This window comes from Oratosquilla oratoria, chromosome 6 (genome assembly GCF_046742065.1).
Source record: "Oratosquilla oratoria isolate Oo_2021 chromosome 6, ASM4674206v1, whole genome shotgun sequence".
In the NCBI taxonomy this organism is placed as follows: domain Eukaryota; kingdom Metazoa; phylum Arthropoda; class Malacostraca; order Stomatopoda; family Squillidae; genus Oratosquilla; species Oratosquilla oratoria.
In genome coordinates, this window is record NC_134782.1 from 40,957,609 (window position 1) to 40,974,004 (window position 16,396).

Consider the following 16,396-nt stretch of genomic DNA (forward strand, 5'->3'; position numbering starts at 1 on the left):
ATATATATATATATATATACATACAGTATATATATATACATGCAGTATATATATATATACATACAGTATATATATATATATATACACACACACATATATATATATATATATATATATATATATATATGCAAATGTGTGTGTGTGTGTGTTTACCTAGTTTTATATAACGGGAAGGGAAGCTATGCTCGTGGTGCCCCGTCTCTGTATTTCGCCATATCTAATTTGCCCTTAAATTCGTGTATTGTTTTTTCATACACTATTGTTTCCTCTAATGTGTTCCATACATCCACCACTCCGTGGAGAAAGCTGTTCTTTTTCAGGTCTCTTCTATAGCTGTCCTTTTTGAGCTTCTTTCCATGTCTTCTTCTGTTTCACTTATCTCAATTTAGTAAGTCTTCTCTATCAAGGACTTCTACACCTCTCATACTTCTGTAGATGGTCAACAAGTCACTTCTTTCTCTTCTTTGTTCCAGAGTCGGTAATTCTAGTTTTGATAATCTGTCTTCATATGACAGTTTTGATAGTGTTGGGACCATCTTCGTAGTTGCTCTCTAGATTCCCTTAATTTTCCTTATATATATTTTTTGTAATGGGTGACCAGTGTCGCTGCGTGCTCCAATTTTGGCCTTGTCAGTGTGACTAGTATATTCTTTACCATTTCATCATCCAAGTAACTGAAAGTCACTTTTATTTATTTTGGCAAGTTATAGGTTTCGCCGACAATTTTGTTTATCTGTTTGTCAAGGGACATAACTTTTGTGATGATTACTCTCAGGTCTTTTTCAGATCCCACTTTCTTTACTTCATTTGCAACAATTTTATATTGTCCTGATATCCGTATTTTACTTTTTCCAAATTCCATTATGCTACATTTCTTAATGTTGAAGTCCACTTTCCACTTCTATCTCCATTCCCAAACCCTGTTCAGATCTATTTGCAGTGAGTCACAGTCTGTTTCAGTACTCAGTTTCTTTAACAGTTCTGTGTCATCTGCAAAGAAGCTCATATAACATTCCAAACCCTCGTCCATGTCATTCACATAAATAGCAAATATTATTGGAGCCAATACTGATCCTTGTGGAACTCCACTAGTCACCTCTTCCCAAGTAGAGCTCTTATCTCTGAGCACTATCCTAATTTCTTTCCATGCAAAAAGTCCTCCATCCATTTCCGTAGTTTACCTTGTATCCCTCCTATGTTTTCCAGTTTTCTTAATAGTTTTTTTTTGGGGGGGATTTTATCAAAAGGTTTTTGTAGATCTAGGAAAGCACAATCAGCCCATCCGTCCCTTTCCTGTATCATATCTAATAGTCTTGAGTAAAAACAGATAAAATATATGGTATATGATCTCCCCTGTCTAAATCCGAATTTCTCAGCTTTATTATATTGTTCTCCTCAAGATGTGTTATCCATCTATTTTCTATAACTTTTTTTTCAAAAATTTTGGCTACCGTACTTGTAAGGGAAACCGGTCTGAATTTGTTAGGTCTTCCTTATTTCTTCCTTTGTAAATCTGTACTATATCAGCATTTTTCCAGTCTTCTGGTATTTCCCTTCTTTGAGTGAGCAACTTATTATATTATATATTTTGTCTATTAGTTCTTCTTTACATTCTTTTAATATCCAATTTGCTAATCCATCCGGGCCGTGCGATTTCCTGACATCAAGGTTCATTACTTGGTCCATTATTTCTTTACGTGATACTATTATTTCCCTCATGGGTGTGTGTGGGGGAGGGGGTCACTTCTCTCCCTTCATCCCAGTGTTGTACATTTTCTCTAGTGAAAATCGACTGGAAGCGTTTGCTCATGACTTCAGCCATTTCTGTATCTTCTGTGTATTCCACATTTCCTTGGCGTAGTTTCACTATTTCCTGTTTGTTTTTTCGTTTACCATTTACATATATATATAGAATAGTTTTGGGTGATCCTTACATTTTTCTATTATATCTTTTTCATTGTTTCTTTTTTCTTACCTGCGTATTTTCACATTTTGATTCCTCTGAGTGATATATGTATTTTGCCACTTCCTAAGTTTGTTGTCTTTTCTCCATCTTTTCCAAGCCTTATCTTTCGCCTCGCTGCACCTTCTGTTAAACCAACACTTAATATACACCTTTCTCTGTTTATGCTTTGGAACATATTAATCCACTCATTCTTTAAAGATTTTCATCAGAATCACCCATTTTCCTTCAACTTGTATTTCTTCATTGTGTGTGTGTTTTTATATCATATACCTTCGGTATTCTTAGAATATTGAATATTTTACATTCAAAACATTCTTTTATTTTTTCATAATTGAGTTACGTGGGAATTAATTTGGTTATTTAAACATCTATCTTCTACAGTGACTTGAGTGACCATTCCATATTCAAAGTAGAAAATAGAAGTGCTGTATAGTTATTTGGTGTTATCCTAGCAAAAAATTCTTCAGAGTTGAATTGCAATTCTGATAATTTCCTTTTTTTCTTCTTCAATGTGTAAATTTCGCTATTCATTTAATCTCAAGCTTGATATTCTGTAATTAAATTTGAGCCGGATTAGAATAAATAGTGTTGCAATTGTTTAAATATCGATACTGGAAATGAAACATGAACAAAACAATTAGGTGTAAGGCGATGTGTGGAGAGGGAGTGATGAGACTGCAACATAAGACATGGGAACCACAAATGCGGAATGTGGCAACAAACGATAATAATTTTGACGTTATTTAGCCATAAAATACGGTGTATTATTGATTAATAACGCCCGAGAATAATGGAATTTCTATGTAAAATGAGAATGCAGTTTGTTTGGTAAACAATGTCATGTTTTCGTAGTCTGATGCTAACTTTACGGATTAAAAACATTCGCAATACTTTGAAAACATTGCGAAAAGTACTGACGTACTCGGAGATAGCCAATACTTTTTAATACAATTCCATGGTTTAGCATAATATGATACTGCATTTGTGATATTAAGTTTTATCACATACAAAGTGTCACATTTGGTAATGATGCATCGTAACTATATATTTAAATAACATTGCGGAAAGAATGTTCAACTGTGAACTTTGGCATGCCCTAATTGTTTTCGTAATATCGGCTATGACACTTCACGCGAGAAGAGATACTTAGGTAAAGAATATGTTTGATTGTTAAAATGTTGTTTTATAATCTTCCTTACGGTGTCAACAGCTAATAATTAAGTATTGATTGCATTTCAAATTCTATGAGCTTTGTGAAACCTTTGCCATTCATAGGGGGAATAGCCACATAATATGTAATCAGTTATCAAGATGAATTTCTTATAGCTTGGTTACTACTACACAAGCACTGAGTTAAGCTGTATGTCCACTGCGAATTCTCATGGAATTCTACAAGACCATGCAATGTGGAACCATGAGCGAAAATGGGAAGGCATAGAAGCGTGTATTCTATGTCAGAGCAAAGCAGTCTTTTAAATACCGGGACTGAGTAAGCATGAAATGACTCATGCACCGAAAGCTAAATACTTTTAAACACATGCTCTATCTGTATAACTGTATCGAATTATATTAAAATTAAATATCCATACACGTATCTTTTTGCCTTTATACAAGAAAAATGTTTTTTCTTCACGTGATGTCGAGTGACTCAATGGTATTATTGGAACAGCCTCATCCGGGTCTTTCTCCCAGTCTATAATGTAACATGGCGGGTGATCGCCTACAGTGAATACATTTGAGAATAAGTGATTTTCACCCTTTCAGATGGTGAATTCAAGACTTTGGCACAGTTGCTGATGCCTAGAGAATAATCTAGTTGTGAAAAATGCAGAATGTAGTACAGGGACTCGCCTCAGACAGTGAGAAAGATACCACGAATTCTTCGACCAGGTTGAGGCCAGGCACCCCTGATAAAGTCCAAACGTATGCAGACCTTCACGATAAATTCAGCTACTCCGGCGAATCCGACAGCGACGACGCAGACTTATCGGAGGTGTGTATATTCTTGTAAGGTGGGGAACAAATAAGGAAAGTTCGAATATTAATATGTGTAGTAGAGAAGGGGGCCATGTTGTTGAACTGCGTCGATATGTGTAAGCAATTTTCGCCTTTACACCCCACGCAATACGACATGGGCGCCTTAACCCACTTATTTCCCAGCTTTTGCTCCATATTGAGTACTTTTCGGGAGTATTGTTTTAAGGTTGAGAACTTGTTATAAAATTAGAAAATTCCCCCCATATTTTTAGGCGTGGGGCATGGTAGGGAAAGTGATTACTCGTAATGGGAAATTACTTCCATGCACAACGTCCAACATGGTAGCGAGAACCATAGCAGCATTACACCCGTCATTGAACTGCCCCGTAAGCTCCCCCTTCCATCACTGACTGTAGCGCCATGATTTTTGGCCCCAGTTCCTTGGTCTTAGCAGGTTTTACAGCTGATAGCTCAAAATAATTCTCCAAATACATGAGGTCATATCACTGGGGTGTATGGGCTGCTGTTTTGACCCAGGAAAATGTAGAATATTTGTGCAATATGTTTACTGAAGATATTCTTTGTTGGCCATAGTTATTAGTTCTTTTTTAAGGTTTAGGTATGTTGCCAATTTTATATGCAAAAAAGCATAACATTCCAACAGGATTTTTTTGTTGCAAAATGTCATATTTCAAAGGGTATAGGGGAGCAGCTGTTAATTTGACACAAAATGAAAACAATGGCAAAGTGATAATTCTTATTTAAGGCCTAAGTTCAAGCTGTAGAGATTACTGATAAACCTAATTGACAGCTGTCTTTGCTGGTAGATGTGATTTGCTGCACCAACTAGTGTGGGAATTTTCCATTACCTTTGATTTGTTTTTTGTCTCCTACAGCGGGCCTGCTTTCCTTCATTTGCCAACAAAGGTTCCAGGATATCTTTATGTGAAGTATTGGTGAACTTTTGTCTTTCAGTGAATGACAAAATATGATATGGGATTACAACACTACAAATGAGGTCATCTGTCAAAATCTTCTGAAACAAGGGGTGTGGGAGTTGGATCAATGGCAGAGCATTGCACAGCTAAATTTTAAAATCAAACCCAATTAGATAGCCAGGTTTACTGGAATTGAACCAAACAATCAATCACTAGGCAGAAGAGCCTACAATGTAGATGTGCATATTTATTGCCTTGAGACAAAGATATGCATACTGATAGGGATGAGTTTTGATTTTATGCTTTACTTGTGATACATTAATTTGGCTGTATTATATGCTGTCTTCTCATCATTGTATTCAGTGTTGCTATGCCACATTAAAGGAGAGGCATGAGCAAATGTTGGATCATTTATACATTTATTTCTTTATTGTTTACTGGAACCCTAATACTAGAAAATAATTGATGTTCCAGTTTGATATTGATTTGATTCTCTTGCATACACCATTGATATGCAGGATTTATGGGTGGGGCATTATAATATTAACTTGCATGTAAAACCAAATCTTAATCAGTGCAATCTCTTGCTACTGTTTAACATCATCAAGGAACCCAAAAAATTGATGCAGCTAGTTTGTCTGTGTGTGTTTCAAAAGGAAGCCCCAGTTTGTTAAACTGGTCATTATATTGTGCATAGTTTGTTAAAATTTGAGAAGAGAAAGCTGCCTACTTTTGTATTTCAGAGTAGTTGTACACTATCATTGTTGCATACAGATGACATTGCATTTTATTTGGCATCCATAGGAAGTGTAGCTAAATGCAATAGCAACAGATACAATAAGAGAGAAAGTAAGATGTCGGCACTCCATCCAAAATCCTTGCACATTCCTCACTTGAGAAAACTAAGAATCTAAAAAGCACTAGTAACAAAACAGCCAACCTCTTCCATTGGATAAAAATCCCACAAAGCTGGGCCATACATATAAAAGCACATGAGACTTGTCCACCACTCAAGAAACCTCATAAGATAGGGAAGTAAAAAAGTGAGCTAAGTCTGAACAAGCTAGCACAAGGTTAGGACAAGAATAAGAAAGCACAACTTGAAGGATTAACACAATGCAGCTTGGTACCAAGGAAGAAAACCAACTAAGGAATTCTTCACTATCCAAAACAGTACTTTGAGAAATAATGGGCTGAGAAAGAGTAATTTTTTTTTTATTCTTTCCATAGAGCAGCACATGGAAATATATGGCACACAATTGTAGGTTAGAACCATGGAAGCCACACCTATAGAATTTGTGTGGTATAAGATACTGTGTACCTAATATGCAATCTCTTCACAGAAGGCAGAACATAGAATCCTACATTCTCACAACCCAGATGATTCCACAGAATCTTGACCCAGTGGTTCAACTTGGTGGCTATGATTGGGTTCCTCAGGGCTTCAAGTTTCATTCAGGAGAGATCAGGAGCAAAAGGTTGATCGTGTGAAGACACAAGTTGGGAAAACAAATGAACACAAACTGAAACTGCAGAACGTCCAAGACTATGAAAAGGGTCAGGATAATACAGCTTTGCAGATTAAATAGTGTATGGGTGGAATAAATTAACTTCAGGAGTATTGGATACCTCCATATATAGAGAATGCTAATCCACTTCATAACTTTTACAATCCCTTGTTTCTGATGTTCTGGAATGTCTCCAATGCCACTCCTAGGACATCACATTTTTTTTTTTTTTTTCTCTCCCATGCTCTATCAGGTGGGTAAGATCACAGCCACCATGTTCCCATGTTTGTTGAAAAAGATGACAAATGGAGTGGAATGAAGAAAATGGGGCAATATTTTTTCTCAAAGGGCATGCTTTGATACACCTCTTTACAAGGACTTTTGTGAGTGCACACACACACAATGATGATCAGCAAGGACATGACACCAGATAAGCATATTAATAAAATAGTTGGAGAAACCTACAATTTATTGAGTTCAATAAAAGTGGCATTTGCTTATTTGGATGAGGAAATGATAAAAAATTCCAACTACATTAATAAAACCAAAACTTGAGTATGCAGCAACACTAGACACCCAGTACCAAAAAGAATATAAAAAAAATTAGAAAGAATACAAAGAGCAGCAACAAAAGTAGCAGCAACTCTTTCCAAAATGACATATGAGCAAAGACTGTCCAAATTAGAATTACCAACTCAGGAAAAAAGAAGGGAAAGAGGAGACTTACTATCTTTAGAATAATGAAAGGAATGGAAATCTTAGATAAGAATGACTAATTGAAATGGGACAATGGAAAAACGAGAGGACACGGAAAGAAACTAAAAAAATTATAATTACAGAAGAGATCTGAAAAAAAACCAGCTTCCCACACAGAGTGATAGATACTTGGAACAAATTCGACAAAGAAACAGTGTGTGCAAACACTATTCAAGATTTTAAGAAAAAACTTGGTGCTGAGAGATACAAAGACGGGTCACCACGAGCATAGCTCCCCTCCCGTATAATACAACTAGGTAAATATACACACACACATTACACGACTCAGTGGCGCAGTTGATAGAGTACTGGACTGCCAGTACGGAGGTGTGACAGTACCTGGTTTGAATCCTGCCCAGGGCCGAAATTATTTCGGTATCGCTACGCTTTGGGTCGTTACTCTGACTCTCGTGGGCGGGGAGTTGGGTGTGTGTGTGCAAGGTCATAGCATTACCCATAGATCAGTCATACGAGCTCTGAGCTCTCTTCCGGGAGGGAAATAGCTGTCAATCACGAGTCCAACACACGATCCAAAGACCAAGGTGAATACACACATACAAACTATACAAGAATTTAAGAAAAAACTAGATGCTGAAAGATACAAAGACGGGTCACTACGGGCATAGCTCTCTTCCTGTATAATACAACTAGGTGAATACACACACACACTACTAGCTCTCGTCCTTAAAATACAACTAGGTAAATACAGCCGGAAGGGATTTCTACCCGTCTTCTCCTTTTCTGCATGGGGGGATGGAGAGGGGGGGTAGCCGAATTTATGAAGCTGCCTTGCTGTGGATGTGCTGTGTCTTACGACACTGCTTCTGACCCAGGGCATTGGACAAGGTGCAGGGATGACCCGTCATCCAGGATGTGCAAAGATAAGAGGGAGGGAGGAGTGGTGGAGGGGAGTGTAATATATAGGAAATGAAATGGGTGAGAGTGGTTTCTATGCCTTTTTCTTTTTGGCTACCCCCCCCCCCCATGTAGGGGAAAAAGCCTTTAGTATATGTATGTATGTAAATACATACACACATGATTATAACTAAGCTCTTGAGGGTCCTGTCTTCCCTTGACCAAATGTAATGTTAAATTCACTAATGTAACTTTTACATGGATCGTTGGATCTATACAGAAAACCAGGATTTTTCTTTTAGATGTATCTCATTAAAGCATCTTGACTTCATCCTTTTCTGACCACACCTTCCATAGTTCAGAATATTGCATTAACACTTCCTCTTATTTCAAAATTGGCAGCCCTGGTTTATTTAGTTTTTCTATATGTGATTGGTTAGGGAGGCTATGAAGTATTTTAGTTGCTGCTCTTTGAACAAAAATCTCTCTCTCTCTCTCTCTCTCTCTCTCTCTCTCTCTCTCTCTCTCTCTCTCTCTCTCTCTCTCTCTCTCTCTCTCTCTCTCTCTCTCTCTCTCTCTCTCTCTCTCTCTCCTCTCTCTCTCTCTCTCTCTCTCTCTCTCTCTCTCTCTCTCTCTCTCTCTCTCTCTCTCTCTCTCTCTCTCTCTCTCTCTCCTCTCCTCTCCTCTCCTCTCCTCTCTCTCTCTCTCTCTCTCTCTCTCTCCTCTCTCTTACACATGTATATTGTTTGTAGTATATATATGTGTGTGTGTGTAAAGTGTGTTACTGTAGTTTAAACACTTATTTGTCTGTTTATTTTGGAGAGCGATCACATCACTGCCCTCCCTCTAATAAGATGAGTTGGGTTTTCCACACCCTTCTTCCTCTTCCTCTTCATCATCTTTTTTTTTCTACTCACTGCCTGTGTATGTGTTTGTGTGTTAAAGGTCTAGTTGCAAAGAAAAGAGCTATGCTTAAATCCTTTCTGCACTTCCATTGGTGAAATTGAACAAATTATCTCATGCACAATTTTTAAGTGATCTTCAAACACTATGTCTTTTTCAGTTTCACCATGTGTTTTGATATCCCTTTGATCCCATTTATAAGAAATATTTGTCAATTATGACCACTCCTTTTTAGGGTCTGAATACTGTTATTCTGTTAGCCCCTTTTTTTGTGTGTGTATGTGTTTGCCAGCACATATGTACATACATGTACATATGCCAAAGGCTCTTTCCCTCCTTGTTAGGGAGATAGCAGTCAACCAGTCCACTACCCCACCCATCTCCAAACCATAGGGATTGAGGGTCACTATCCCCCTGCCACACTACTTAAGTCAAAAGGAGTGCAGCATTGCAAAGCTCAGCAGGGCCTGACAGCTGGACCAAGTTTACCCCCATTGCTTCACTGTATGGTGACACCCTTGCTTGTCATGCTCTCAAATTATAAAACAAATGAGTACATGTCATTGGTCTACAACATACCCTCATCCATCACAGTCTATTTGTTCCAGTCTTGTGCACTCTCTTCTCTACTGGACATTCCATATGCATCCATAGCCTCCACCCATTCATCTGTCTTGTTGGTTTTCCATTCACTATTCAGTTTTGCTTTTCACACACTGTCAGGCTCTCCTAATTTATTCATTCCATATAACCATGCCACCTCTGCAGCCTGTTCCACTATCCAAGAGCTCTCTTCCCAATCCTAATCTCTGTATTGTCTCCACATTTTTGTGTGTGATATTTTGTGTATTTTTGTCTGAATGAGTATAGAAATTATGAAAGATATGATGACATTAAAGGCCGAATTGAAAGCAAAACAAAGGAATAAAGTATGGAGGCAGACAAAAGAAAGGAATAGATTAAACAACACAAGAATAAAAAGGTTTTGTGCATTGGCACACACATGACTATTTGTTGTACTGAAGTATTGACCAAAAAGTCCCAGACTGGGTCATGACTTCAGAGGGATGATCATATTCAAGCTTCAAAGCAAACATTGATCAGGTTTTGAATGAGAAAATAAAAATAAAAATCCATAGGATGTGACTTTTTCCTCTGCTTTGTAAATAGATACCATAACTGTTTGGGTAGTTAATAAGTGTTGATCAGTTTGCATTTTGTGCATGTCCATGTCCTTTTCCTGTATTGGGGATTAACTACATAATTATATGCATACATACATATACTTAGGGCTTTTTTTTTTATCTCCCTTACAAGGGAGGTAGCCAAAGTCAAAGGCTACTCCCGTCCATTTCATCCCCACATACTCCACTCTCATTCACCACCACTCTCTCCCTAACAATAATAATAATACATACATAGTTACATGCAGTTAATACTTTGGGATTTTGGTAAGATTACCTATGGACCAGAGTAACACAGCATCCTTCTAATTTAAGACATCTTCATTCATAGAGGAATGCCGAGTAATATTTTTAATTGTCACTGCCTTGTTTTTGCTGCTGTTCTTTATCCTCTACCATTCTTAGGAACTACTATTATTACCCTTTCTCATGCTCCTTTGCTGGGGGGAAAAAGAATGCTACAATTTGTTCCCATGTGCATTGTAAAAGGCAACAAAAGGCGACAGGGTAAGGGGACTATGGGTTTCCTTTTCATTATATTTCTTTCAAGAAGATTCAAGGCGTGCTCGACTTGTCAACCCTAATTGAGGGGAAGGTCTTTAGTATATACATACAGTGTACATGCCTATAACTGTGTTGGCATGTAGGTGGCAAATAGATTTTGCACTTAATCTTAAAATGGATTTTTACTCCAATTGGGCTCTTATCTTAAATTGGGTGTGGCTGATTAAGTGCATGTTTGCAAGTGGCAAATAGGTTGATTGTAGAAAATGCATCAATGAGTGTTTTTGTCATTAAACATTGAAAGATGAGTTGGACACATTTCTTTGTTGTGAATGTTAATCAGATCAAATCCAGTGGTACCAATGAGTCTTGCAAACCTGATGTCAGAGAGAATTGTCTACGTGCAACTCGTCTTCTAATCCAATCAATACTCACATCACTGGAAGTACAGTGCCAAGTGCATAGCAGTTACACCCAAAACAGAGCCCAATATCTATCTACTATCTTCCTTCCATTTTCTCTCATAAGGAGAGATGACAGATGGGACATATTCCCTTCCTCTTCCATCAGCTGGTAACAAATAGATCCACTAGTATAATGCAGACATTATTTATTTAGTTACTTATTTTTCTTGGGGTATGTGGGAGGTCTTGAGGACTGTTGGTGAATTTGGGGCTGCGATTTCTAATTTGTGAAACTTGTAATTACTACATTGGGTATTATTCTCTTAGTGGCTGGTCTTCCCTTGAAGGGAGTTATAAATCCAACCACATGGATGAGTCTGTTCCACCCCCAAAACCAAAGGATAGTGGAGGACAGGGCTTGTGCCAAGCCCTCATTTGAAATTGTATCCACATATTTTATTTTACAGGGTGGGGTATAAAGATTACATTTTGAATGAAAATAGTCTTGTTTTAATGGGTTTTAGGAATTATATCAGACATGTGGCTGCTGTTCTTGGCAATACATTTATGGAGTTGCTCCTGGAAGTTCTCCATGACTTGTGTCATCTCTGGTGGAATTTTGTTGATATCCTCTTGGATACTTTACTTCAAATCCTCAAGAGTTTGATGACATTTTTGGAAAACCCTTTCCTTTAAGTATCTCCAGAGGAAAAAGTTGCAAGGGCTTAGTCTGGTGACATTGCAGGCCACCAAGAATCTTTTTCCTCAATGCAATGAAAAAAAAAAGACAGAGAAATTATGATAATTGATTAAGAAAATCAAAATGGAGCCTAGCCTACCAAATGGGACCTTCCCCTCCTCTCTACTGCCACTACAGCCCACATGTTGCCCACTCCAAAATGTGGGAGATCTTTATGCCCCACCTTGTATAAAGTTTCCAAGTGTATTCATGTGAATTATGTGCTACTATTAGCAATTCCAGTCTTTCTCTTGATAGAGAAGACATTCTAAGATGATGACTCACCAAAACAACCAGTGAAGCACACATTGTGAGTTGTGCAACTGTATGGCCCTGCTCGACCAAGATAGGTTGTGTGATGATAATGTGAAGGAACAGTCCAGCCACAGCCAATTGTGAAGCTTTTGAAATTTGTGGAGTATGAGAAGGGACTAATGAATTCTTTCTCTGGGATTTCGGTATCTGAACCTACTATCTACACACCTTGTATTATCTACTAGTATGTGTATCTACAATTTCATCTAGAATGTATACTTGTGCTTTAGTAGATTAACAATTTGGATAGAGGAAGAAGACAAGTATAAAACACTCCACACACCGCTTACCATGTTTCTCCTTTAAAACTTTGTTACACTTCTTCCGACAGTCTTCCCCTCTTCCATCCATTTTGCTTTCCATCCTTCCTGCTCCCTTTCCCCCCTCAGCCTTCCTCCTCCTCCTTATTAATAATAACAATACTACTATTGCCCCTACTTATTACTGGTGCAACTACTATTACTACAACTACTTAAAAATACTACTGCTATTTTCCTCTCCTTATTTTGCAACAACCCTCACCCAAGTATGGAGCTATTGATTTTAATGTAGTCAATGAGAAATGAGGTGAGGAGGAGAACAGGGTTAGTAAGGGAGTTGGGAGATAGGGTGGATGAAAGAGTATTGGGATGATTTGGACACATGGAAAGAATGAGTGAAGAAAGACTAGTAAAAGAGTGGAAGGCAGATGTGGAGGAAGTGAACATTAGGGGGTGACCTAGGATGAGATGGATGAATAGGGTGAAAGGGGCTTTGGGGAAGAGGGGAATGTCTGTTGAGGAAGGACAGGAGAGGACAGAAGACGGGTGAATGGAGAATGGTTATATATGGATGATGATGTGATGCATGAGGTGGAATGGATGGGGGGGTGAGGTAGTATGTGTGAGAAAAATTTGGCTCAGCCTGAAGGGATTTCTCCCTGTCTTCCCTTTTTTGCATGAGGGGACGGAGAAGGGGAGTCGCCAATTTAATGAAGCGGCCTTGCTGTGGATGTGCTGTGTCTTGCGACACTGCCTCTGACCCAGGGCAGTGGACAAGATGCAGGGATGACCCATCATCCAGGAGGTGCCAAGATAAGAGGGAGGGTAGAGGGTGGAGGATAGTGGAGTGTATTAGGGATGGAATGGGTGGGAATGGTTATTATGCCTTTTTCTTTTTGGCTACCTCCCTTGTAAGGGGGAGAAAGCCTTTGGTATGTGTGTGTGTGATATGTTTGGGTCTTCAGTAACAATCCTAATTATCAGTCACGTAGCAGTCCTAACTTGAGATCTATATCTGCACTGAAATGAATGCTGATCACTTAATTTCTACTCCAGCTCCTTTCAATTGCTCCCCTTAAATTTCTCGTTTACCATTTCTATACCCCATGTTTTAGCACAATAATGTCCTCAGGGATTGAAATACGGTTTATTAACCACTTCAGTATGAGTCAAATTTTCGTATGCAGCATTGGCTGTCATGTACCATCACATTACTTGCATTATAAAATATAAAGTCACTACAGTATTACTCATTCTCTTTTACTCTAAATAATAGTAAACACAGAAAACATGGTGGAACTAGTTTGCAGAATCCGGGGGTAACTCGTGTACAACTACAAAAATATAATCAAGATGCCAATGCCAGCATCCTCGTGTACCCACTCACAGACCATTACCCCTACATAGCTGTCATTGTACCGAAGTGGTTAAATATTAAACCTCCATTTCCTCCACTTTCCTCTCTTCTTTAATTTTATCCATTTTTTCCCCTACTCTGTCTTTCTTCCACTTTCATCTTTTTCCCACTTCCATTCACCTGATCCCTGCTTTAATCTTCTCCCCGCTCCTTCATAGTTCCTCCTCCTTAACCCCAAGCCAACGCCATTCCTTCTGCCCCTACCAAATCCCTTTCCTTCTCCCCCTTCCTAAACCCCCATCACTTCCCCCACCCTAACCCCCTTTCTTCTCCTCCCATCCTAACCCCCTTTCTCCTCCCTTCCCCTCCCTCTTTCCCCCTCCCAGTTTACTCCTCCCTTCCCCTCCCCTTCCACTCCCCATTCCCCTCCCTCACCACTTTTCTCCTTCTCACTGTTCTCCTCCCCCTTTCTCCTTTTCTCCATTTCTCCTCCCCATTTCTTCCCATATCTTTTCCTTTCCACCTCCCTTCTCCTCCCCTAATACCTCCTCTCTCATCCTTTCTCCCCTCTTTCCTCCTACCTTACCTCCTTCCCTTTTCTCTTTTCTCCTTTCCTTTTCCTCCTCTGTCTTTCCTCCTCCTCCCTTTCATCCTCCTGCACCCCTTCCTACCTTCTTCCACCCCCTTTCTCTTTCCTATTCCTGTCATGGGGCTATATATATATATATATATATATATATATATATATATATATATATATATATATATATATATATATGTAGGTATATATACATATATATATATACATATATCTAGATGGTGCAATTGGTAAGTCACTAACACTTGTCATGTGCTAGCACAGGTTCGACTCCTTGGCTGTACCTCATTTCAATTTCTGCATGTTGGCCTCCTTGAGTCTCTCAATGTTGATGGCTTAGAATTAAAGTGTATTGTGGTTGATATAGTTATGTATATATATACACACTTTTTAAGTGTGGGTGTATATTTACCTAATTGAAATATATAAGAGAGACCAATGGCAGGTACCTGCATGTGGTGGTCCTGCAAGATGGACAGCAAAGCTGACAATTTCCAGAGCCCATCAATCTCCTTACCTCAATTAGAAGGTTTAGAAGGTGCAGCCCTGAGGGGGTGACTTGGTCTCCAGGCCGGGCTGAAAATCTCTGTCATTTTCAGCTGTATTTCTTACATTTTTTCACACATGGAGAGCTGACAACTGGTGATTGCTCCCCTCCCCCTACCACTTTCACCAAGTGACATAGAAACAGTCCCACCCTAATACAACACAGACAGGAGTTCAAAGTTTCTTCCCAAAGATCTGTGGAAGGTACCAAGGATCGTTGCCAGGCACTGTGGGTCTGGATTTTCCACTTAAGTTGAGGTAATAGTTGATGAATACAGACGCTCCTCTACTTATGTTCATTCGTTTTACGTTTTTTCAATTTTACGTTTGAACTGACTGTAAAAAAAAATTTTTGGGTGAATTTTTTAGTTTAGCGCGCTCTCCGTAGTTCAAACGATACTTACGCATGATGCTGCGTCCATTGTTTACATGGCACAAACGACAGACTGAACGTGCCTTGACTCCTCCTCCTCCCCCTCCTTCTCTTCCACCATCTCAATTTATGTTGCTTGAATTTAATTTATTTGAAATTAATGTTATTATTTTACAATGTTATGTTTATAATTAATGATTTAGGGGTGTTTTATAAGATACGGTAATAGAATTTATGAATGTATAGTACAGTAACAACTTACGCTCATTTTCACGTTACGTTCGGCCGTTCGGAACCTAACTAAAACGTAAGTTGAGGAGCGTCTGTATATAGAATAAGAGCTATGCTTATGGGGTCCTGTTTCTTTGCTTCTGTTGGTCAAGCATAGCTTTAAAATAATCTCTCTTTCTTTGTTATTCCTTGTATCAGTGCATCAGTATCAGAAAATGTTTTGTACATACATACATATACCAAGGCTTTTTTCCCCCTTACAAGGGAGGTAGCCAAAAAGGAAAAGGCATAAAATCATTCCCACCCATTCCATCCCTGAATACACTCCACATCCCTCCACCCTCCTTCTTATCTTAGCACCTCCTGGATGACGGGTCATCCCTGCACCTTGTCCACTGCCCTGGGTCAGAAGCAGTGTCGCAAGACACAGCACATCCACAGCAAGGCCGCTTCATTAAATCAGCGACCCCCCCCTCTCCGTCCCCCAATTGCATAAAAGGAGAAGACAGGGAGAAATTCCTTCGGGCTGCGTCAAATTTTGCTCATACATACTACCTCACCCCCATCCCCCCGCCCATTCCACCTCATGCATCACAACATCATTCATATACAACCATTCTCCATTCACCCCTGTCTTTTGTCCTCTCCTGTCCTTCCTCAACAGACATTCCCCTCTTCCCCAAAGCCCCCTTCACCCCATCCATCCACCTCATCCTAGGACGTCCCCTCATGTTCACTCCCTCCACATCTGCCTTCCATACCTCTTTTACTAGTCTTTCTTCACTCATTCTTTCCATGTGTCCAAACCATCCTAATACTCTTTCATCAACCTTATCTCCCAACTCCCTTTCCACCCCTGTTCTCCTCCTCACCTCCTCATTTCTCACTCTATCTAGCCTAGTAACCCCCATCATACTTCTCAGACACCTCATCTCAAACACATTCAAACTCCTTCTCTCTTCCTCTCTTATGTTCCATGTTT

General features: G+C 39.1%; 1 protein-coding gene across 3 annotated transcripts in view; it reads left to right on the forward strand.

Annotated features, from left to right (window-relative positions):
* Positions 1–3,632: 3,632 nt before the first annotated feature.
* Positions 3,633–16,396, forward strand: part of mask (multiple ankyrin repeats single KH domain) — a 65,574-nt gene continuing 52,810 nt past the window's right edge. For 2 of the 3 annotated variants that reach the window (XM_076186820.1, XM_076186821.1), the window contains exon 1: positions 3,633–3,959. In XM_076186820.1, the coding sequence (XP_076042935.1) occupies positions 3,792–3,959 (168 nt within the window). In that variant the 5' untranslated portion in view covers positions 3,633–3,791. Of the gene's footprint in view, positions 3,960–4,839; positions 4,871–16,396 lie in introns of all 3 variants that reach the window. The other variant, XM_076186822.1, reaches the window with a different exon arrangement.